The sequence below is a fragment of the Schistocerca nitens genome, chromosome 8, assembly GCF_023898315.1.
Source record: "Schistocerca nitens isolate TAMUIC-IGC-003100 chromosome 8, iqSchNite1.1, whole genome shotgun sequence".
NCBI lineage: Eukaryota > Metazoa > Arthropoda > Insecta > Orthoptera > Acrididae > Schistocerca > Schistocerca nitens.
In genome coordinates, this window is record NC_064621.1 from 516,635,146 (window position 1) to 516,661,399 (window position 26,254).

At 40.2% G+C, this 26,254-nt stretch overlaps 1 protein-coding gene across 3 annotated transcripts in view; it reads right to left on the reverse strand.

Moving 5' to 3' along the window:
- LOC126198543 (cytoplasmic FMR1-interacting protein) overlaps positions 1 to 16,329 on the reverse strand; it is a 150,989-nt gene extending 134,660 nt beyond the window's left edge. Inside the window, exons 1-2 of one of the 3 annotated variants that reach the window (XM_049934949.1) lie at positions 16,220 to 16,329; positions 2,178 to 2,415 (exon numbers count right to left, since the gene is read on the reverse strand). In XM_049934949.1, the coding sequence (XP_049790906.1) occupies positions 2,178 to 2,387 (210 nt within the window). In that variant the 5' untranslated portion in view covers positions 2,388 to 2,415; positions 16,220 to 16,329. Of the gene's footprint in view, positions 1 to 2,177; positions 2,416 to 16,062; positions 16,082 to 16,219 lie in introns of those variants that run through there. The other 2 variants (XM_049934951.1, XM_049934950.1) reach the window with 2 other exon arrangements.
- Between the last annotated feature and the right edge of the window lie 9,925 nt (positions 16,330 to 26,254).

The window sequence follows — 26,254 nt, forward strand, 5'->3', positions numbered from 1 at the left end:
CCCATTTCTTCTCCTTCCTCGTTCTAACAATCTTGTCATGACTAATTCTGAAACTATTCCTGCCTTTGTCAAAACTTATTTGACGGTTAATTTCACTCGCCCTGCCAGAATCACCGGTTTAGTTATCCCTGATTATTCTCTGGTTAGGCGTTGTTAGAATGTTCGTATAAACCATTTTCCGCACTACTTCCAGAATAGAACTTAAGCGGCTGCTAGATGGGGACTGTACAACTTACCCTTACTAGTGTAGCGATCTGGCCAAAAATTTTCTGACAAAATTTCATTTTCCTGGATACACCGAGAAGATAATACGTAATCTTTCTTACCTGTTATTCATGTTAGTCGTTTATTTCCGCTCTGGTAGTCTGAATCTATGGGTTTTCCTAGTAATTATAACAATGCTGATCATTCGCAAACCCGAACAACATAATCAGACAGCGATTGGTGTTCACTCATTCAGCTTTACTCCGCTCAGCTTGTGTAGCCCGGTTCCCTTTTGCCTGCAGGAAAGTTTATTTCTAGATGCGACGGGGATTCCCCTGACAGAGACATCACGTACACTATGCACGCATTCAAAAACCAACTTGTGTGTTTTTTTCCTTTTTTTTTTCCTCTCTATGGGACCAAACTGCTGATGTCATCAGTCCCTAGGCTTACACATTACTTAATCTAACTTAAACTAACTTACTCTAAGGACAACACATACACCCATGCCCGAGGGAGGATTTGAACCTCTGATGGGGGGAGCCATGCAAACCATCACAAGTCACCTCAGACTACACAGCTACCCTGCGCGGCTTATGATTCATTCAGAAATCAACTTACAGAGAGTGTTCAAAAACCAACAGGGACGTGCATCAAAATCATATGAGTAATCAATAGACCAACGTGCGCTGAATGCTGGGCACTTCGTGAAACAAGGTTTTTCTCCTCAAGAATTTGCTCCCCCCCCCCCCCCTCCCCTCTCTCCATCATAGATCTGGGCCCGCTGCGCATGCGTGAATCTGGCAGCTTGGACACAGCAGTAAAATTTTTCCCGGTTGCATCTAGCTTCTTGCAGCAACTGCTTACACAGCCAACAGCCACATTTCTGTAGCCAGAAACAGGAGAACACACTACTCATACGCCACTCAACTGCAACTGCGCATGAGCATGAGCCCACTCGTAACTGCTAAATCAAATCTAATGTAAACAGTTTTGACATCACGCTCATCAGAGGCAATTTGTTGTTATGAAGCATTTCATAGTCTTCCTAAAGCCTTTGACACATTTTGCTGTTGGCAAACGCTTGTATGAGCACTGTGTCTTGTTGTTGTATATGGCACATTTCCTTTGCAATTTATGTTTTATTTTCGTTTTGCTTTCTCATTCAAGTTTTATTGTTGCAGTATTATTCTGCAATAGCGGGATACAGTAATATCCTTTTGTTAAGTATCGATTCTTACCAGTCAAAAATACAAAAATTTAACTGAAAACTAAAAGAACAAAAAATTCCCGGGTTTTCCCTCGTTTTCTCCCGGATGAAAAAATTCCCAGGTTTTTCCCAGATCTCCCAGTTGTCCCAGGTCGTATACACCCTTATTTAAGAAAAAGGTTTGCATAGAGGCAGGACTTGGCACAAACCATATTAGTTGGCATAAATTTTCATAATCTACCACATACATCATTCCAATATGGAAATCATCAAGGACCTTAACTTCAAAGCTTCTTGGACAATGCATCACATGTTGTTATGGAAATTCAGTTTCCACGACAACTTCTGTTGAAATGCCTGAAAACCATTCACACAGTTGCACTGGGAAAGCCTTTAACAGCAGAGTGGATTTCTTTTTCTGTTGCCTCTTCTTTGACCATGACCACCTTTTCAGAATAATTATTATGATCACTAGTCCACCCGGTATTGTTAGATACATAGCAACATTCCTGGTCGTACAGGAATGGAACAAGGCCACAGGAGAAGGCAACTGCCCCAGTAGTCACCTTTTGTCATAGGACTTTGTAAAAAATCTAAACCTGAGTAGCCAGCTGGGCATTTGAAATCCATTCCTCCAGTGCCTTGAATACTGGTTCAACTAGTTTAGCTACATTGTACTTTCGGTTGTATTCATACACAGGTTACAAATGATTCACTATTGAAATGATATAATAAATATTTCTTTAAGCATTTCTTGACTTACAAGACTTGCATGAACTGTTGCTTCTTCGATGTATTTTGCTATTCCTGTAACAAATCCATTACGATCTTCAAAGTTTGTATCAAAATTTGCTTGGTATAAAACAGAGCATGGTTGAGCTTCGATGCACGGTTGCTCATCAGGCAATGTCAATTCATCAAGAACGTCCACATTAGACAGAGCATCTGCAAGAGTCACTTTCTCAGTTGCCATTTTCGTCCTAAAATTTGAATATGTTCACCTGAAATAAAAATTCACACAGCTGTGTAAAAAGTTCCATTAACTACTAAATTAAGTGCAGTATCTGGTACAGAAACCAGACTCATCATATATAGAGAACTGAACACTGGGACTGACAGTTTCATCTTAACAAGAAATACATTTAATGATCTTACTATTATTATCTAATAACTGTGTTACTAATGAAACAAGTTGTCAAAGATGTTTATATGGTAATACATACAACATTGTTATGCAAATATCTTCAGAATTAATTTTAATAGTGTTTGACACAATAAACAACAAAATACTTGACCATTACCTAGACACACTAGGTATATGGAAAACAGAAAACAGTTGGTTCCAATTTTATATTACAAGTGAACTATGAAGAGTTAGAACTTAACATGCTGAAAGAAAACAAATGTGCAGTAGAGAAAAATGTCAGCTGTGAAAGTTCCACATGGGAGTACTTCCTTTTATTTTGCTGTTTATATAAATGACTATCCAGAAAACGTCAAACTAGGAGACTAAATTATTTTGTGAATTTTAATAATTTCCTTGTGAACTAAATGTCCAAAGCAATTAAGGGTTGAAGCCAGTCGTCTGCTACAGTCCAGAGATTTTTTTGCACACTTTCCAACCATTCTCAGACGAGCCTTCAAAGACTGACAGACATCCACTATTCTGCAATATATAACATGCTTATGAGGTATTCCATGCATGTGTGAAGATTAGGTTGATGTACTGACCACACTACCTGGTGGAAGCACCCTATTTGGTGGAACTGCGGGACTTGATAGTCCAAGAGAGTTGCTTTGGTGATAGGCATGCTCTGTCATCTTTGATTAGAGCAGTTCATTGAGAGGATAGGATTCCACTCATTATCCAGCTGGTAGCTACTGTTGCGGTTCATTAAGTTTTCTGCTGTGTATTTCCGTTAATTCTTTAGTAATGGAGTACCAAAAAGACATCCGCAGCTCGTGGTCTTGCGGTAGCGTTCTCGCTTCCTGCGCACGGGATCCCAGGTACGATTCCCGGCGGGGTCATGGATTTTCCCTGCATCGAGATGCCTGGGTGTTGTTGTGTCATCTTCATCATCATCAGTCATACCCATTATGGTCAGAAGAAGGCAATGGCAAACCACCTCCACTAGGACCTTGCCTAGGAGTCGGTGGGGTTCTCCCGCATCATCCCCTACACTGCTTGGAGTATGGGACCACCTCATCATCATCACCACCACCACCACCACCACCACCACCACCACCAAAAAGACGTTGCTGTGGCCGTAATTATTGTTTTATCACACTCCATTGAATAACTAGTGGAGATACAATGTTTCGGAATAGCCGATTTGCTTGGTTTCAAAAGGCAAGTGCAGTGCAGTGTTCTTAGGCAAAGCATGTGGTCTGGCCTATGTAAGACACTAGCAAACCCAACAATGCTTTGCAATTGCTGAATATGTATGGAAATTGGGTACACATCCTTAACTCCTCCTCCCGTCCCCCCTTCCTCTCTGTCTGTCTTCTCCCCCCCCCCCTTTTCTCTGTACATTAACTCTTCCACCCTATCTCGATCCATCTCCACCTTCCCCCTCTTTCCGTCCGGTTCCTCCTTCCCCTCTCTACGTCCATTTCCTCCCCCCCCCCCCTTTATCCATCTCCTCTTCTTCCCTCTCTCTGACCTTTATTCAAAATGAAACCTTGATTGGGAATTGAAATCACTCAAAATGAATGAGTAAATTGGTTGGGATTATTGGTATATAAGAGTATGAGAGAGGCCTTTCCAGCAGTTAGATCTGTGGGGGTAGTAGCTTCAATGACAGTATTCCGCATAGTTTTAATAAGCAAATGGTTAGGATTACAAAGTTTTGGACAATCCGTATTCTTCAGCAGTATTTTAATCAATGCCATAAATTAAAGTTGCCTGTTTTCTGTAAAACCAATGCCAAAGAAGAAAACAAAACACCACACAGTTGTATGTAAAATATTTTTAAAATTTATATATTAGGATGAAATATAAACATGGGAGAAACAATTTGTCTAATGGTTTACATGCCCTGCTACTGTAATTAAAACTGATGTAAGAAAGAAAACGAAACTGCACATTTTCACAGCACAGCATAGCATAGCAATTTCTTTCTCACAATCGGTTTTAACAGAAATCCTCTACACTGCCATTAAAGTAATATGTCTGTCTGAATCCTAATTACTGACTTGTGTAAAGATCTGAAGTAAATAAAATGTTTATTAGAGCATCATGTAAAAATTTGAAGTAAATTACTCAATCACATTTCAAGATTTTTTGGTAACAACGTTAAAGATGGACTTGTCTTTATATAGTAGTATAGATATCACACTGGCAGGGTATTTTGTGAATTCCAGATTCTCACAGTACACTGTCCTTCAACAGGTCAGCATACTTAGATGGTGGTCAGAAAGCCACTTTCACCTGAAAATTACTGCTGCCCCCCTTCTACAAGACTGCAACCTGTAACGAACTCATATCCCAAGGGTGGCCACAATTAAGGCTTCACTGCTGCAAAAGACACAGGGCATCTGCAATCCAAACACCAATCTGTACTCATCTCTTATTTTGGTAAATGTTCCAGACAACAACATGCAGACTTGTCCTCAGATTCTATGCCACCCTGCACAAAGGGCACCCTGGCTGCTGCCAACCACATGTGCTTCCATGACCACTACACCGTAATTGCGGGCACTATTTTCTTACCATTTTCCTACATGATGTCACATGGCCACTAGCATCTCGCACTGTATCCATGCACTATAACGGTATTTATGCCAGTGCACAACCATGGAATGGCAGTTCAGTCTTAGCTAGCACACCAGTGATTCCTGTGAGTTCTCTATTCCAGGTGCCAACCACATGAGTTGTCCATCAGGGCTTTCCCTAAGGAAACATTGCTGGACAGTTGGTGTCGTCTCTAACTTCTAATCCCTATCAAGCTTAAGTCAGTGTCTTTACTTTTCCCGATTGGTTGGTTGGTTTAAAAGAGGGGGAGACGGGGTGGGGGGTGGGGTGGGGGACAAAACTGCTAGATCATCGGTCCCTCGTAGAAGAGATCAAAACAAGAGAGTAGATTACCATGGCACGGTGATAATGAGAATAAAAAGGAGAAGACAGCCACTCTGCAACACATTAAAACTTCCACCCTAAAACCCCTACAGTGGAGGACACAGAGGGACAAAGGACATGTACTAAAACTTAGGTCAGATGATAAAACCCACCCTCACAAATAAAACATAAAACTAAAGCTGCTATTGAGGCACTGTCGCACAGCACTAAAGGTACGGTGCTGGGAACGTTAAAAGTCCGCAGCAAGAGTGGCGGAAAGTGGGCAGTCCAGCAAGAGGTTGATGACATCCCTTTTGTGAGCTACAGTGACACCGATGTGGGTCCTCGTGACGGAGGAGGTAAAAGTGCGTTAGCCACGTATGGCCAATGTAGAGCCGGCAGAGGACAACTGATTCCTTGCGAGAGGACTGCATGGAAGACTTCCACACATTCGTAGTCTCCTTAATGGCACACAGTTTGTTGTGCATACTGTTATGCCACTCCGTCTCCCATAGCCGAAAAACCCTGCGGCATAAGAAAGAACGCAGGTCAGTTACAGGGATGCCCATCTCCAGATGCAGTTTACGCATAGCCTGTTTGGCCAGCCAGTCGGCAAGTTCATTGCCTGGGATTCCGATGTGTCCTGGCGAGGGTAACACTGGTCAATCGCTTGTAGGCTGCTCAAGGAATCAGTACACAGGAGAAATGACTCACGAGGGCATGAGCAGGTGAGTTAAGAGCACGAGATATGGCCTCCAGCTCTGCAGTGAAAACACTGCAGGCATCTGACAAGGAGTGCTGTTCATTATTTCCTCCATGAACATATGCAAAGCCTTTGCCTACGTGACCATCAGCCATCGGTGTAAACCACTCCATGGACCCGGTACAATTTGAGAATCGAGAGGAAGTGATAGCGGAGAGCCGCAGGGTTAACGGAGTCCTTAGGGCCATGCAAATGGTCCGGAAGAATCCTCGGCCTAGGTGTACACCATGGAGGTGAACATGAACGGACCTCGAGGAGAGGTGGTAATGGGAAGGACTCCAGTTCAGACAGAAGGGACCGGACGCAAACTACAATCGTAAGCCCTGACTTGGGCCGCCAATGCGGGAGATGAACCGCCGTGGTTGGGACAAGAAGATGGTAATTCGGATGCACAGGAGAACTACTAATGTGTGCAATATAATTGGATAACAGTTGTGCATGCCTAACCTTCAATGGAGGGACTCCGGCCTCCACCAGGACACTGGTCACCGGACTCGTTCTAAAATCTCCCGTCACTAGGCAAACGCCACAGTGATGCACTGGGTCAAGTAAATGCAATGCTGAGGGCGCTGCTGAACCATAAACCAGACTCCCATAGTCAATGCGGTATTGAACAAGGGCTCTGTAAAGCTGCAGCAGCGTAGAGCGATCAGCACCCCAGTTGGTGTTGCTCAGGCAGCGGAGGGCATTGAGGTGCTGCCAGCACTTCCGCTTAAGCTGACGAAGGGTAGTTAGCCTAGTCAATCGGGCATTGAAAAGCAGTCCTAGGAATCGATATGTCTCCACTACAGTGAGTGGATCGTCATTAAGGTAAAGTTCTGGTTCCGAATGAACGGTACGACACCGACAGAAATACAGGACACACGACTTCGCAGCTGAAAACTGGAAGCCGTGAGCTAGAGCCCATAACTGCGCCTTGTGAATGGCTCCCTGTAGGTGCCACTCAGCAACACCAGTACTGGAGGAGTAGCACAAAATGCAGAAGTCATACACATACAGAGAACGTGAGACTGACGGCCCTACAGCTGCTGCTAGACCTTTAATAGCCACTGAAAATAGAGACACACTCAATACGGAACCCTGTGGAACATCATTTTCCTGAATACGGGGGGAGGGAGGGGAGGGGAGGGGAGGGGGGGGGGGGAACTCTAGGAGGCACCGACTTGGACACGGAAAATACGAAACGACAGGAAGTTTCGGATAAAAATCGGGAGCGGGCCAGAGAGACCCCACTTATACAATGTGGTAGGGATATGATGTCACCAGGGCGTGTTGTATGCTTTACGTAAGTCAAAAAAGATGGCAACCAGATGTTGGTGTCTGGAAAAGGGTATTCGGATGGCAGACTCGAGGGACACAAAATTATCAGTGGTACAGCAACCCTGGCTGAAGCTGCCCTGGCATGGAGCCAGTAGGCCACGTGACTCCAGGACCCAACTCAACCGCCAACACACAGCTTGCAAAGAAAGTCGGTGAGGCTGATGGGCAGATAGCTATCCACATCAAGTGGGTTCTGACTGGGTTTGAACACTGGAATGATGGTGCTCTCCCGCCACTGCGACGGAAAGACGTCATCGGACCAGATCCAGTTGAAGATGACAAGTTGATGTCGCTTGTAGTCAGATGAGAGATGTTTAATCATCTGACTGTGGATCCGATCCGGCCCAGAAGCTGTGTCGGGGCAATGTGCAAGGTTCCTGAGGAGCTCCCACTCTGTAAATGTGGCGTTATAAGGTTCACTGTAGCGTGTACCGAACGAGAGGACTTTCCTTTACAGCTGCCATTTGAGGCTGCGAAAGGCTTGGGGGGTAGTTCTCCGATGCTGAGGCTCGAGCATAGTGCTCAGCAAAGTGCTCGGCAATCATATTTGTGTCAGTAGATAACACACCATTGATGTTAATGCCAGGGACACCTGTTGGGGTCTGGCACCCAAAAAGATGTCTGATCTTCGTCCAGGCTTGGGAAAGTGACATATGGCACCCAATGGTCAACACGAACCTCTCCCAAAAACCCGTTTCCATTGTTTTATAAGCTGGCGAATGCAGGCACGGAGCCACTTAAAGGCTATTAGGTGTTCTAGGGAAGGATGCCGCTTATGTCGCTGTAGAGCTCACTGGCGCTCTTTAATTGCCTCAGCAACTTCTGGCAACCACCAAGGGAGCTCTTTAATTGCCTCAGCAGCTTCTGGCGACCACCAAGGGCCAGTCTTTCACTGGGGGTACCCTAAAGAACGAGGGACCGTGTTTTCCACCACAGAAACGATCAGTGTAGTGACCTGCTCAATGACAACATCGATGGTACCATGTGGGGATTCAGCAGTGACAGCAGAGGCGAAGGCTTCCCAGTCTGCCTGGTTTAAAGCCCACCTGGGTAGGCGCCCATGGACAGGATGCCAGGGGAGTGACAGGAAGATGGGGAAGTGGTCACTATCACACTGGTAGTTATGTACTCTCAAGTGGGTAGACGGGAGGAGGCCAGGGCTGCAAACCGAGGGATCAAAGGCTGAATATGTGCCATGTGCCACACTGAAGTGTGTGGGGGCATCTGTATTTAAGAGGCAAAGGTCAAGTTCTGACAGTAAATTTTCAACCTCCCTACCTTGGCCAGTAAGCATGGCACCACCCCTCAAGGGGCTATGCGCGTTAAAATATACCAAAAGTCAGAAAGGTTTAGGGAGTTGATCAATCCGTGCAGCCAATATGTTCAGGGGTATTGCGTCATCTGGAGGAAGATATATATTGCAGACAGTTATTTCCTGTGTAGTCCTTATCCTGACAGCCACAGCTTCAAGAGGGGTTTCAAGGGGCACAGGTTCGCTATATACTGAGTTCAGGACATAGACACTAACTGCACCTGACACTCCATTATAGTCGCTACGGTTCCTGTAATACATCGGGAATCAGCTTTCCTGGAGAGCAATGCAGAAAGCAGGTGTAATGCTTAACAGTTGCCGTAGCTCAGCCAAGTGGTGGAAAAAACCGCCGCAATTCCACTGGAGGATTATGTGATTATGAGACTGGGAAGGCATGAAACAATGAGGCATTACGCCTCAGGGTCACCTACTGTCACCACGTGAGTACCTGTGCGGTCGACATCCATTATGTCTGAGTGCCCAGCGAGATCTAGGTCCTCGGAGGACGCCAGAATCTCCACCTCATCCTCAGACACACAGCTTGTAGGGAGTGGGGGTGTGGGTGCATAGAGTTCCTTGGTTCTTGGGAGTCTATTTCTTTTTAGGTTTCTCTCACTGCTCCTTAGGTTTGTCCAGCCGGGAGGGCTTCACTGATTCAGTCTCAGGGACTGAGGAGGACCATAAAGCCCTTCGACCAGCTAACTGGTTGCTTCAGCCACTGACAGGTGTCAGCTTTGCCACTGGTAGGAACCTGGAAAGGGAGTGACACAAGGGATCCCTTCCTGGTGAAAGGAGCCAAAGGAGACTTATGCTTCTCCTGCTGAGAAGTGGGGACTGACGCCCCCAAATGATTGAGGGGGGGGGGGGGGGGGGTGTTGCTCCTGAAGTAGATTGTGCAGGAGCAACAGAAAGGGAAGTGCCCCCCCCCCCCCCACCATCAAGGGGGCAGGTGGAGTCTGACGGCTCTGAGAGCCAAATGTACACAGTGGAACGGAAGATGGTAGAACCGTTCTCACAGCGGTGATGTAGATAGACATCATAAGCACAGGATGTAGTCACTCATATTTTCTCTTAGCCTCAGTGTAGGTCAATCGATCCAGGGTCTTGTATTCCATTATTTTTTTTTCTTTCAGGAGAATCCTGCAGTCTGGCGAGCAAGGCAAATGGTGCTCTCTGCAGTTGACACAGGTGGGAGGTGGGGCACAGGGAGTATTGGGTTATGAAGGACATCCACAATCCTGACACGTGACGCTGAAAGTACAGCAGGAAGACATATGCCCGAACTTCCAGCTATTAAATCACTGCATCGGGGGAGGAATATATGGCTTTATGTCACAGCGGTACACAATCACCTTGACCTCGCCAGACTGCAAAAGAAGGTCCCTGTGAAATATGATAACCTGGACCATATTTAAGCTCTTATGGGGCATTACAGAAACAGAAACATCCCCCAGCCTTTCACAGGCAAGTAGTGCCCGTGACTGGGTAGAGGATGCTGTTTTGATCAAGACTGACCCTGACCGCATTTTGGACAAGCCCTCTACCTCCCCAAACTTGTCCTCTAAATGCTCCACAAAAAACTGAGGTTTCATTGACAAGAAAGATTCCCCATCAACTCTCATACATATGAGGTACCGGGGTGAATAAGCTTCACCCTCAGCCTGGTGTCCCTCCCATGGTGTGGCCAGGGAGGGGAATGATTCAGGGTCGTATTTCTTAGCATTGAAGTAAGACCTTTATCGCTTAGAGACTGCTGATGTTTGACCACCAGCAAGATATGGCGTACTACACTTCATGGCGTGTCATATGCCCTGATGTCACCCACTCCGACCATGGGGCCTCCCCATGGGCACAACCCAGCCGCAGCAAAGGCCACCTGGCAGGATGGTCATTGCCGGGAATCCTAATGCCCCAGGGTGACGGGCATCTACTCCTTGACATACGTGGGGAGTTAACGGCGCAGGCATCAGCAGTTCAATCCCTGTGTGGTCAGGGGGCTACAACCAGCAGTGTACATGGCGGCCCCACCACAATGGACTGGCTACTGTGCTGAATCTCGAGCTCAAATGAGCTAAGAAGTCCATTATCGTCAACAGCACAGAAAGCGATACTGCACAGAGGATGGAGGAAAAGGCACCCAGGAGGATGACCTCGCCCAACACCTAGAGAATGACCATGCAGGTCAAGACTGCATGGTTGTGTAGCACCAATATTGTATGGCCTTCCTAAAATTCATAAAGAAAGTCTACCTTTACAGCCAATAGTAAGCAACATTGGTGTCCCAGTATTTGACGTAGCCAAATATCTTACTCCTTTGCTGAGATCATTGGTGAGCAAATTTTCACATCATATATGAAACTCTGCCGATTTTATCAACAGACTGGGGCTCTCCGTCTAAGTACGTCAGATTGTTTAGATAGCTTCGACATGGTATCTCTTTTTACAAAGTCCTTCCAGCAGATTCTTTGGCTATAATTGGTAACAAGTTTCAGATGGACTAAACTGCTTTGTTTTGGCACAATCCTTCCTCAACCACTTTTATGTTTAGCCATGAAAATTTTGAGCAGACTGATGGTTCCACTATGGGTAGTCCCCTGTGTGCCTTACCCTTTTATGGGAGGACGATGAGAAGAGCGCATTTGAATCAGCAGCCCATAGATTAACTTGGTGATACTTTCATACTGTGGCCTCATGGAGAAGATGAATTAATGGAGTTTTTACATCACCTCAACTTGATTCATAAGAACATCTGGTTCACTACAGAATTAGAGAAAGATAATTGTCTGCCTTTCCTCGACATTTTGGTTAGGTAGAAGAAAGACTGCTCTCTGGGGCATTCAGTTTATCGTAACCCCTCTCATTCACATTTGTATTTACTATCATGGAGTTCTCATCAACCATCACAAACTATGAGTGTGCTTAAAACACTTGTACACAGAGATCACACAGTCTCAGATGCAAAGAGAGTGCACACAAAGCTCGCTCACCTCAAGATAGGGTTCAGGGGACACAGATATTCTATCCACAAGATTAACAAATCACTGAAAGTTAAAACCAAGAACTGTGAAGTAGTTAAATAAGAGGGCACATGAGAAAAATCCCTAGATTTTCCTCTGTTTGTCAGCAATATTTTGTGAAAATAGCAAGAGTCTTCCACAATTTTTAGGTGAAAGTGGATTTCTGCTGACTTTAATATTGCCAACCTGTTGGGATCAGTGAAGAACCATTTATTATTATGGAAGGGTGGAATTTACAAAATATCTTGTCAGTGTGGTACGGCTCATATAGGCCAGAATACACAGCACAGAAGAACGCTGCACCAAACACCAGTGCTGTACTTGCCTTCTGCTATGAAGCAAGCTTGCTATTGTACCTCCACTGGAAATCCAGCGGAGTATGATAAAACAATAATTTTGGCTATGGCAACATCTTTCAAGTACTCCATTATTAAAGAATCCATGGAAATGTACATGAGAGAAAGTCTTATGGACTGTGACAGTGGCTACCAGTTGAATAATGCATAGAACCCTCTGATCTCCTCATTTCCACAATTTGCTCTAGTCAAAGATGACAGAATATGTGCCAATGGCCATGGCAACACTGTGAACAGCCGAGTTCCACCAGCGAGAGCACTTTTGCTGGGTAGCGTGCTCAATCTGTCACCTTGATTTTGTTGCACGAGTGGAATATTCTCAGCGAATGACATGTTGCAAAATGAAGGATGTCTTTGTCAGTCTTTGATGGCTCACCTGTGGATGACTGGCATGCGCCCAATTGAAATATCATGGAGTGTAGTATATGATGCCCAGTTGCAAGGCAAAATTTCTTCAAAAATCAGTTTTGCTGATGAAGGCAATACCATAATTACCAATAAGTTACCACTGCTACAGTTAAGCAAAGACTTTGACACAATTAAAGTGTACAAAAACAGTCAGGAAAAACACAGTAAGCCTTAACCTAAATCACACATGCACAGGTTAGCTGAACCTACCGATAGCAAATATTTGCTTCATCATGTGATGTAACATATGGGCAAGTCAGAAAATAACAGAACAGTGATAACATTTTTTTTATGACTACACTATTTTTTAGAATACAGGTTGTGGTGACAGATTGCACTGTAGCATAGCGCAACATATACGTCATAATGAAAAGTAACAATTTGGTTGTCAGTTGGCAATGCCAATGAATCTAAATACAAAATCTTAGTTGTGCTTAAGCGTTCAATCTGTAGCTTAGCCCTAGTCTTAGGTTAGGTTGAAAAGTGACAGCTTGGTTACGTGTTGACAAAGCAGTATTGAAGGTTTCAGTTAATCCCCACACAAGTACAAATTTTTGGTGATGAATATAGAGAGCCTTCTACTAGAGAGATACAATCAAATTTTCTTATTTAGTGTTCTGGCCAATAGGCAAGTTGGATAGAATGTAATGGTGTCCCATCTCAATATAAAAAGATAACAACCACCTCAGCTTTAGTGACAGCCTGATCTATAGCATTGCTGAAGGAGGATGAGATTAGTGTTTAACATCTCATTGACAACAAGCTCATTAGAGACGGAGCTCCGATTACGGAAGGATGGAGAAGGAAAGCAGCACCTTGAGGGCACCATCCCAGCATGTGCCTTAAGCGACTTAGGGAAATCACAGAAAATGTAATTAAGGATGGCTGGACGAAAATGCAATTAAGGATGGCTGGACACGCGTTTGAACTGTCATCCTTCCGAATGCTAGTCCAGTGTACTTATCACTGCAGTACCCTGCTCAGTGCATTGCCTGAAGCCTAGATTAGATTTAAAACTTAAAATTTGGCTGCGAATTGGTGAAGTCAATGAATGTGAATACAAAATGAAATCTGATCTAACATACTGATCCGTAGCGTAACCCAGGATAAACATCCACCATCAATAACATTTTCTTCATATTTAACACATCATTACGACAAAACTTGAACACTGATTTTCAACTGATTCAGTCATTTCCAATTTCAGCATGAAGCCCTCATGGGCAAAATTTGCTCCATATTTAACTCACTTTTGTTTATAAATAATTAAAACCGCAAGACAAATTCAAAAACACTATATATCATACACAAACTTTCAATGGGAATCTGTTGCATATTATTTAAATATGTTGCACGTCAAAGTGAAAAATTCAAAAAGGAAGGCTACAAAGATCACTAGGTACCTCTTACAAGCAAGTCTTTCCTCAACATTAGCTTTCCAATCTTCCTTGTTCTCTGTCAGTGTTTTTGCTATGACATAACCTTTCTCAAGATCCACTTTGCCTATCAACTTACATATTTTATTCCATCTTCTTTCTTTTTCTTTTGCCATTTCTTCCAAAGATCTTTTAATAAGCATTGTTTTCTTGTGCATTTCTCCTACTATCAAATTACCATACACCGTAATACAGGTCTACCTCAATCAAGAATTCTACATACTACTTCTTTCCCTACACTGTCTGTCCAGATGCACATTTTCAACTTCTCCATACCAAAATCTCAATGATCTCTACTCTCTGTTTACCTTCCTTCCTTATCATTTATTTATGACACGAAAATATAAACCATTTAGTTTTATTTATTCACTAATTTTTAAATTTGTATCAGTAAACTGTATGGTGTAAAATTATGTAGAGCCATTCCAACTTGGAAAAAAAAAAAAAAAAAAAAAAAAAAAAAAAAAAAAAAAAAAAAACTGAAGTCGTAGCCTATCTATCCAATTCTAAAATTCTAACATAAAAAAAAAGAAATTCATATATTGTATTCATTAACTTGAGTTGCTCTATATTACTGGCACACTCCTTGTAAAATGAGTAACAAATCCACCCACTGCCCAATAAAAAACTGCATGGCACACAAAACACTTGACCCAGTTTGCTCCTTGCTACAAGTTCAGTTTCCTAGAGCCGAATGGTCACATGGCCATTGCAATCCTGGCTTCTATTTATTTATAAACATTTTATGTTGATACTAACTAATATGTTGAAATGATGAAAAAGTACACAAACAACTTTTATGTTATAGAAGAAAGCACTCGAAGTAATAAAAAATAGAAACAAAATGGATCACTGCTTTCAATTATTTAAAGGGCTACAAATTTTAACTGTTCACTGAGAATATAAATTTTTAAAATTCTTATGTAAATCCATCACTATGCAAGGAAAGCATTAAGCATTATATACAAAAGAAATGTCTACTTGGTGTTGCAGCTAGATTGTAAACATACATGATGAATTTAAAAAAAAAAGTACACATCATGAGGAATTCAATTTTTCTGGTAAAATATCTACACAGTTTGAAAAGATGCATCAATGAGCAGCTTTGAAGAAACTATTAATGAATATGTGCACAAGAAAAGTTAATATTAGGATAAAGTTTATTCGAATAAAATACAGTAAGCACATTAGAAGATTTTTTTTTTTTTTTAAAGCAGCAGTTAGTACCTACTGCACAGTTTCAAAACTCATGCTATATTTAAACAATGTAATCAATTTCTTGTGCTGGCCGTGAAATAACCACATACAGCGCTGGTCCACTTGGCATATTTTGTTAGTGTGTAATATATAAAATTTATTTATTGTCTATACCTGTATCGTAGAAAAAATTGATGTGTAAAATTGATATAACTCATTTTATGTCAATCACAAGGTGTACCACTCCCTATCCACTGTTCGCATTTAATTCGGGTGTAATACTTTTGCAACGTTAAATACTAAGAGAGAAATCAGTTGCGGTTGTGATTACTACTGCATCAGCTCGATTGTATACACACTAGTAATTTCTTTTTTAAAAAAAAGTACGCAAATAGATGTCTTTATGGGTATTGTTGGTCAAATATCAGCAGCGTGTGTAGTATTTCGATCTGGTACGATATTGTCAACAGTTACCACAACAAAGCAAACCAAAACATAAGCTGACAACTCTTGTATTCAGACAGCCAGTGAGCAGAGGTGGCTTTAATGGCATAACGATCTACGAACGGAGCACATAAGATGTGTATCCGATACAGGCGGCTACAATGTTCACTAAATTTGGTACCTTCAAAATTATTAAGCAAACCAAAACATAAGCTGACAACTCTTGTATTCAGACAGCCAGTGAGCAGAGGTGGCTTTAATGGCATAACGATCTACGAACGGAGCACATAAGATGTGTATCCGATACAGGCGGCTACAATGTTCACTAAATTTGGTACCTTCAAAATTATTAAGCAAACCAAAACATAAGCTGACAACTCTTGTATTCAGACAGCCAGTGAGCAGAGGTGGCTTTAATGGCATAACGATCTACGAACGGAGCACATAAGATGTGTATCCGATACAGGCGGCTACAATGTTCACTAAATTTGGTACCTTCAAAATTATTAAGCAACCACACCCAACACAACTATCGCTCACATCTTCCACGGCGTCGCCCACTCCCACTTTGCGCTAATACTCTGACAGTAGCATACAGCCCAAAGTTAATCGTGTGTGCATATCCTCCGACCATAGATACTGGCCCTATCTTCAGCGTTCCATCTGAGATCATTCGCTTGCATCGGCCTCCACACTACAGTTGGGCAAAAACTATCTATCAGTTTCTACGTTTTTAAGAACTACCGGAACGGTGATTTTCTGAACTACTTTCATCTGTGCGAATCGATGGAATAAGAAAAATTATTTAAGCACGGTTTCACTGGGGATTTACGATATGCTATACGATACGCGATGCTACTCACGATACGGCGCTGAAGCAACCCGCATAGGTTGGTTGGTTTGGGGGATTAAAGGGACCAGACTGCTACGGTCATCGGTCCCCAGCCCGCATAGATGGTACACATAGCAAAGTAATTGAATAACCAGTTCACATAGGGAGACGACACTGACACGTATCTCTATCATATTACCTGACGCAAGGGGGTGTGCTGGGTGCTCCACGCAATTTTGTTGTACAATATACATTTCGTGTCTTCGAATGTGCATCGAAAAAAACTGTTTTATGCCTTGAAGCAAAACTACATCCGTCTTTCAACTCAGTTTCTTAGTAAACGCCAAATCAAACAGTTGACTTTGTTTGCGGATACGTTACGAGAGGTACTGTGGCTGCGCTGAGTGCGCTCTTATCAAAGATATATTTTGACTGAAGCACATGGCAGAGGCCATTTTGGATTCCATCAAGCTCGTACTCAGTGTCTTTTTATATTATAACCACATTATGAATCATGTCCAACAAATAAATGCTGTTCCAACACACTGGTACACTGAGGAACTCACGAAAAGATGCAGGTGGTTGGTATTAAATGTCACATAATGAGTTATCAGCATGTAAATGTTTCAGAACGGATATGACGCAGGACAAAATTCAAAGTTGTGCGGTACCTCTGTTGTGTAATGGGTAAAGTCGTTGGCACACGGCACGAGACAGCTATGTTCAAGTGTACGCAAACGAGATATCTCACGTCACAACACACAGCACCGTCGATTGCCCAACGTGATTTTGTTCTCTCAGCATTAACCAGCGTCAGATTTTGGCTTTATTTGGCTCACAAACGATATAATTTGTCCACGAAAATGGATGCGCATAGAGTTTCTTCGTTAGATTTAATAAAACGCATATTTTCTTTCTTCGGGCATTTGCTAGTCATGTCGTTCCATCTGCGGTACACATTGTAGTGTTATAAAAAATATAGTGTTGAAGATATAATGAAATTCTGTGTGTAGCTTGGCAACTGAAACCTAGATTGATTGTTCTGTCTTATCGTAATAAGTCGCTGTAATGATTATTTCACCTGATAAATACTTTTTTAAACACCTGACATTCTTTGGACACAGAGCAGCAGATTAATTTATCATTTCCATGCGTTTTCATGGCCTCAATGCGGTCATACCCGGATCGACATTAAGGGACCAAAAGATTTACTGACTTATAAAGAAAAACAACACTGCACAATTAAAAAAAAGATTGATTCAGAAATTATAGGAATCGATAATGTTTCCCCCACCTCAATGCTGTGTTCGGTCCATCAGTGTGATCGTAAGTTCTGGAGATAAACAGATACAAAATGATTAACATTCAAGTAATGAAGAGATGGAGATACTTAAGGATAATTTGTCTAAATAAGAACATGTCATATACAACACACATTTTTAATGCTATGTACCTTTTTATATTACAGTTACAATAGCTGGTGCGCATTAACAAAAGCTTTGCACATAACAGGCTATACTTGAGACTAATGTCCTCTTGATGGTGCCTGCTAGTAATTAATTACATAAACATATATGTTCTCTGATAGAGAATACGATTAGCACATTTACAAAATATTTTCCACAAATTATAAAACACAGATTCCGGAGCACAGCAAGTCCGTATCCGCCTTTCATGGAATAGAAACAGTAAAAGATGAAGCGCTCATGGCCTCATTTTGTCTTGAACAACAGAATTCTTTGTAATAACTGTAAAAGTGAAAGCGAGACGCTGAACGAACGATTACAAATCCTTCAGCTAGTTGTTGATATTCTGTGGCGAGATATCAGTAATCTTCGAGACGAAAACCGCCAGCTACAAGCAACAGCTTCAAGTAACATCCAAAGCAAATTACCCAGTATAAACGTGATACAGAAAATTGAAGCAGTTCGAAAACTCATGTGCACATCTGGTTAAAATGCATCAGTGCGAAATAATAGCCAAAAATGCGTAAAAAAAACACTCACACTTCCAAGTGAAAATAACGGCCAAAATAAATCAAATAGACATACTATGAGGCCCACCAGTGTAAACAACAGTGGACAATGAGTAATAATGTCTAACACAGAATCAAAAGTAAGGAAGATATTACCCATAGAAAATATGCAGAAAGATAACATGCTTTCTGGGCAAATACATGTCTTCATAACATCGAGTGCAAAAAAAGTGAAAAACGATCTTTGTGTGTTAGGTGAGAGCCACGGACGCGGAATTTCTGCACTGTTGACAGAAAAATGTAATGTAAAGGTATCAGGCTTTGTCAAACTAGGAGCGCCGTATCGTGCGATAGCAAAACAAACAAATTCTGCTCAGATATCCAACTTAAATAAAGATGATTTTGTCGTACTTTTAGGTGGCTCAGACAATGTTTATCTGAATGAAACCTACAAGTTAATAAAAGAACTGTTTAAACAAATTAACACACACAACTATTCGCGTTGTAAACATACCACCGCGATATGACTTGCCTATCTGGTTGTGTGTAAACCATGAAATTTGTGCTGATGACAAACAAATCTCTGAAATATGTTTTGACTTTCAGAATGTAGAAGTTATTGACATACATGCCTTAAGTCGAAAGTTTTTCACAGCTCATGGACTCCATTTAAATTAAGTAGGAAAAGTATTTTTAGCACAATAAGTATTTACTAGTACCTGTGTCATGAGTACACATACACCAAGGTTAAAAATCGCCAGAAAAACACGAATTACAGATTGGTTTAAACCAAAAACTGCAATCTTGTTAGCAGAAGCAGATCACTCTCACCAATTTGAAGACATATTATGTACTGATGCAGCAGGAGAAACCATCCCACCGTCAGCAGCCAGCCCAGCAGCAGAAACCAATCCACCACCAACAGCCAGTTTGACAGCAACTACTCGACTCCCAAATAGAAAAATTAAACAACCATTGAACTTAAAGGATTTTTTACTGGCAGTGATCGTAAGGCAAATACAAAGGTGAGAAACGTTTTTATTCGTGATTGTACTGGTTCCCAAACATTTCCAACAAAAACTGTAAATAAGGAAAAATAGAATAGGAAGTGTAAAAATCCTATATTTTGCACTATTTGAATCCCATCTAAGTTACGGGATAGAGGTTTGGGGATCCAGCAGTAAAGGTAATATGAAAAGTGTACTTACCTTACAAAAGAAGGCACTTAGAATTATGGGAAAGAAATGTGCCAGGGAGTCCTGCAGAAATTTGTTTCAAGAATTTAAAATACTAACTGTTCATAACCTGTATGTGCTGAAGATAATCATTATGGCAGTAAATAGTAACAAAACACTTAATAAAGAAATACACAATCACAACACTAGCGGCAGAGAGAGACCCCATATCATCTCTCATAGAACAACACTTTATGAAAAAAGCCCTCACTATGCATGCATAAAACTACTGAATTGCTTCCATCCTAATATCTCCAAATTGCACATTACAAAACTAAAAATGAAATTAAAATTATGGCTCCTAAACAATCCTGTATATTCAATAGATGAGTTTCTAGATTTAGTACACTCATATGATGGAAGACCATCTATCTAAAAATATATGTAATCTCAGATCTTAGACTGTGTCACTAACTGTAAATATTTGAATGTCAGATATGAATACTGTGTTACAAACTGTAGATTCCTTAATCTAAGTATGGCAATAACAATTTTGTTTATGTATAGTCCATATATGTAACTCTGTTCTCTCAACTAAATTTAGAACAAGTTGTGTAGATAAAAGTGCCAGCCAATAATATGTAACCCTAGTAAGTAAGGCTCTGACTTATCCAGAAGACTGAAAAAAAAACCTTTTTTTGTAATCAGTTGATGTTGGATCAAAATAAATAAATAAATAAAAATAAATAAATAAAAGCTATTCTTGAAACCTTAGGCAAAAGGCAGCACTTTTTTAATGCACTTGAACATAAATGGCATGGTTACAACCCATCAAAATGAAAGAATGAATGAAATTGATGAACTACAAATTTTACTCTCGAAATGTAAATATATTAAAACTATTTGTTTAAACGAGCATTGGCTTACAAAAGACAGTATCATAATTTTAAATAAGCTAAAAAATTTCAATCTAGTCTCAAGTTTTTGTAGAACAAATAGTACTCATCGGGGCTCATGCATACTTGTAAATACCTCTGTAGAGTATAAAGTAAAAGACGATTTCAATTTTCTAAATGAAGAAGGAGTGTTTGAAAGCTGCTCAACTGAATTAGAAACACAAAATATTATTATTGTTTAGAATCCTAGGTGTAAGGATAAAAAATTATTTTTACCAAAATTAAAAAATCTTTTACAGAAAGTCATCAAAGAGAAAAAGAAAAAGGTATTACTAGCAGCTGATTTCAATATAAATTTATTAAATCAAACAAATGACTAAATAAAGTTTATGGACTTAATCCAAAAATTTGGTTTCAAGGTAAACTTCATGGAAATCACAAGAGAAAACGAAAATACAGGAAGCTGTATTGATAACATTTTAACAAATTATAAATTTTATGATGCAATAAGTTATGTGTGGAATTAGGACACTAAGGCCACTGTGCTCTGTTCATTGAAATAGCAAATGCAGATGAACCAAGCACTAAAAATACTTATAGCAAAAGACGTTTTACTGCTGAAAATTTAAAACAGTGCTGCTCTAAATTAGAAGAGGTGGAACGGCAAGTTGAAGATGATACTCCAATCTCTGTACAATTTAACAGGTTTCTAGAAAGTTTCTTACATGTATTTAATGAATTATTTCCACTTAGAGTATTCCACACAAAGATGTCAAATAAGCTAAACTGGATCAGCACTGGAATAAAAATATCCAGTTGGAAGAAAAGACAACTGCACAAGGAGTTGAAATACAACAAAGATGCTGTTTTCACAAATTATGTCAGACGGTATGATGGCTTATTTAAAAGGGTAGTGAAAGCTGCAAAGGAAGTGGTAAATAATAAATACACCTTGGTTCATGAAAACAAATCAAAGGCAGTCTTTTCTGTCGTAAAATCAGAACTGGGGATGAGAACTAACAGCAAAGTTATCTCCAAAATTAAGGTGGGAAGTAAAACTATAACAAATCCTGCTATTATTTCAGAATCTTTTAGTAATTTTTTTAAATGAATCAAAATCAGTTGCAGATGTGAATGGTTATACCGAAAAAGTACAATTAGGTCACAAGGCGGAAGAATGCTTTAACACGTTTTTAAAAAATTCAGCCAAAGATGTGGAGAACACTATTTACAGCTCAAAAACAAAAATTCCCCTAGGGTGGGATGGCCTACCTACTAAAGTAGTTAAATCAGCTGCCACAATAACAGCTCACCCAATTTGCTCAATAATCAATAAATCACTCGCAGAAGGCCACTTTACAGACGCCCTGAAGCATGCAGAGGTAAAACCTTTGTTCAAAAGAGGCTCAAGAGATGTGGGGAACTACCGCCCAATCTCTATTCTACCAATTTTCTCAAAAATATTTGAAAAAGTGGTAGTAATGAAAATCAAAAATTTATAGAAAAATCAAACATACTTTCAGATATTCAATACAGATTTCAGAAAGGCAAAAACACAATAGACGCCATAAATGAGTTTGTGAAAAAAATTGTTCTGGCTTAGACAAGTCTAGCAAAGTTGCAGGATTGTTCTATGATCTCACAAAAGCATTTGATTGTGTAAACCATCAATTGCTCCTGTATAAAATGGAAAAATACGGAATTGGAGGTTGTGATTTAGAGTGTTTCAGGTGATACAGCAAAAAGAGAAAAGAAAAAGTAGTTATATCATTAAGCAAGGGAAATTTCTTCTCTGAATGGATGATTATTTCACAAGGTGTTCCACAAGCCTCAATTCTGAGTAGTCCAATTTTAATCTTACTTTACATAAACGACTTGCCACTAAACATAAATTCACACTCAGTTTTATTCGCTGATGATACGTCTGCCCTCATTGAAGGCAATCATTCAGAACAAATTCCCTCAACTGTCACAAATCTACCAGACAGTTTAGAAAACCGGTTCTAACTAAATGGGTTAAAATTTACTACAGTTTAAAACTAAAAACTCTAAGATCAATGAAATTCATATTACCTGCAGAAACAAGGAACTGAAAGAATCAGATCGTGTTAAATGTTTAGGAATATGTTTGGACCAAAATTTATCCTGGTCTTCACATATCGAATACTTAGCAAACAAGTTGAACAGCCTGACATTTGCTGTGAAGATTCTGTCATATTCAACTAGCATGGAGATAAGAAAAGTAGTATATCACTGCTACTTTGAAGATGTTATAAGGTATGGCATTATCTTTTGGGGTAATACAAGCAAAATCATTGGAATACAAAAATCAGTTGTTAGAAATATGTGTAATGCAAGACCAAAAGAATCTTGTCTCCCACTGTTAAGAAATCTAAAAATATTAAGTGCCCCCTGTTTGTACGTCTATGAACTGATTGTTTTTGTATACAGTAAACCTACGTTAGTCACAGACAACAATTTTAAGCATCAATACAGCACCAGGAATAAGACAAACTTCATGCTTCCTACTCACAGGTTAAAGTTATATGCACAAACCCCAAAATACATGGGCATGAAAATCTCCAACATGCTAAAAAAGAAACAAATAAACAGCATGGAGCTAGGGCAACTGAAACCAAAGCTGCACCAGTTATTGGTGGAGAAACGTTATTACTCCGTAGAAGAATTTATGGATGATGATGTGGAAGTCTGATCAAAGAAACATCACCTGTAAATTAAGCTTAACAGGTTTGTGTTAAATAAATGATTGTAAAAATATGTTCACTAAGTAAATGCTGTTATATATTACTTTGTAATACATGTAAACTGGAGTGTTAATATATTGTTTTTGTAATACTTTATCTACAATTGGGGGATAATAAAAATTATGGGATAATAAAAATTCTCATTCTGACACGTGTACATAGAGATTTAGGGCCGCTGTGCAGGAGTGTCAAAGATACAGAATAATAGACTGTGTTGCTGCTATGTGATACTTCATTTCTTTTACATTTCAATTGTCTGATAACTTCAGGCCATCAGACGTTTACTATTGAGTGTATACAAATGTTTGTGAGGCGAAAATTATCAGTTTTACAACATAAATATAAACTTCAACATCCCAGAACATGTAATAAGACAAAAATGAAAGATTAATGACAACTCATGAAAGATATCACCTTAAAAAAGTTCACCAAATCGAACAAACTCATCTGTGACAAAGAGTGCACTTATATTTACATAACATCAAATATTAGGAAACTCCCACAACCTTTCAGAAAACGCAAGGGTGGAAAAAAATTACGATACAACAGAAGGCCAACTCACAACCAATCAACAGCTCGGTTCCCTAATGAGATGCTTCAAAAAATTACACTATGCTCATAAATCAGCTTGTGCTTTTTTGGGTCTTATATTAAAGTGTTCTAAAAGCTTCAATTTCCAAAATGTTATTGATATTTATTTATAACAAATACCAGTAAGAATAACACGTTTTCATGGAACTTCCTTCAACAGGTCGTTGTCTTTTAACGGTTTTCTCTCATAACAGGCGACTTATAACGCGAAAATTACTAAATACAAAAAAATTCTTCAACCATCATTTCCCATCATTTTATTGTAACAAATCGTACAAATAACGTTTCGTTCTCGAGACATTCAATGGGCTGGTGCTCAGAAACAGCATACATTCATAGGTTTTAACGTATAACATAAAACCCACCGAATATGGGCTTCTACTGAACAGGACAAATATAGAATGAGGTCTTGCTTTCTGTTTGCGACGTAGGGAGCGCTCTCGATTACTTTTCGTTCTATTTTACGTAGCACGTAACCGAATTATCGCTGAACTTATGTTCTCTTTTACGTGATGAAATGGTTCATCAACGAGAGATAGCAGGAAGTGACGTCAGAAAATTCGCAGAGCGCCACATCAGCGTAAGGTAACTCGTTCCGTGGTTCGACGGCTTAACGTAGTGAGACTGCAGAATGAAGGATGGAATTGCTAAAAAGGACAATTTTGGTTCGCATCGTGCCATCGGCTAAAAATTTATTATTCATCTTGACATTTCTGGGAGGTTCCGGTACTTTTAATTGTCAATAATTTACAAATCAGGCGTGAAACACAGAAATGCAAGCAAATATTGATAAACTGGTAAAAACAAATGACCACTCATTCTCAAAGCAAAAAACATTAAAAGGACTGACACATGTGATAAAGAATTAAAAGGTCAGTTAGTCTTACTGTCAGTTGCCTACAAAGTATAAAAGAAAACTATCTTCTAATCAACCAAATATGCAGAAGAAATTCATTGTGTTTCTCGTGCAGGCATATTCCTGTTGGTATTTTTTTTTATCTTTGTTTCAGTTACTTTCAAGAGGAAAGGAAGATTTTATTTTCGTTGCAGTAATCTTTCTCACAAGTTAGAACATACTTCACACAACCAGCACATTTATTTAGCTGGGGGGAGCTTCTCTAAGTACTTTTTGTGATACATACCACTATGTAAATAATTATATGTGGTTGACAGGATCTCACTTTCAAAGGAAGGAAATAAGTAATAACCGTAATTTTTGGCAGAAATTACAAAGCACTTCACACAACCAGTACATGTACTTACCATTGGTGAAACTTCTTAAGTGTTTTTCATACTATATGCCAACATGTAAATAACGAGAATGTAGTGGACAGCTTCTCACTTTAAAAGAAAGAAAAGACAACAATAGTTTCTAAATTTGCGGTGAACAAACCAGCTGAACATATAAACAGTTTCTGCTTTAATTCGTCTGCTTAAGACATCTATCAAGGCCATCGAGAAAGTCGAAGGATATCTTTGAAGGGAGCGCAGCCGACAACCATAGTACCTCTCGTGAAGTATAAACAAATAAAGGCATGTCAGTTCACACTTGCGGACAAGTCATGTCAAAACGTTTCACAATGATTTTCAAATGGGGGTATTCACACAGGGTGTCAATGGTTCGGAACGTCAAATTACGTCACATCACACCACCATCAAGGTTTCTCGACAAGTAAGTTTTGCTGGTGACCTTGCGAGGGGGAGGGGGAACAGTGTTGTGATTTGATAACAAGCAAAAGCGGGGGTTAATTTACTTTGAGCCGGTTAAGCTCTATTCTCGAAATAGCGCGAGAAACGCGTTGTACGAACCCGGAATAGCGCATAACTCAGAATAACTTAACCAGCAATTTCTGCCCATTTAGTGAACTTAACTGGAGAATAAATTTTCAAGGTGGCTGGAATAGTGACAGATTCAGAGAGCAATGACAAGATTTTGGCTGAGCTGTTCATGAGAATGACGAAGGAGAAAATGAATATCCAGATTTCGCTAATCAAAGGGAGCCATATTTCGTCTTATCAGTCTTGTACTTGAGAAACTGGAGCATATGACGGGCAGGTGAGACTATTCTTCTGTTTTTTTTAATAGCAGTGATAATTTGTAGTAATATACTTTTGATTTCAGTACATCGTGAATTCCATCATGTTATTTATGTAAATTTAGCATATTACAATGACAATTCATGCCAAAATAGTCTTGTTTACCTGGCATGTGTTACAATTGGTGCAGTAGTGGAAAGGTGTGCTTCGTTTTATTTAGCTGACAGGTGCCATAATAGACTTGTGGGTGTTGGAGAAA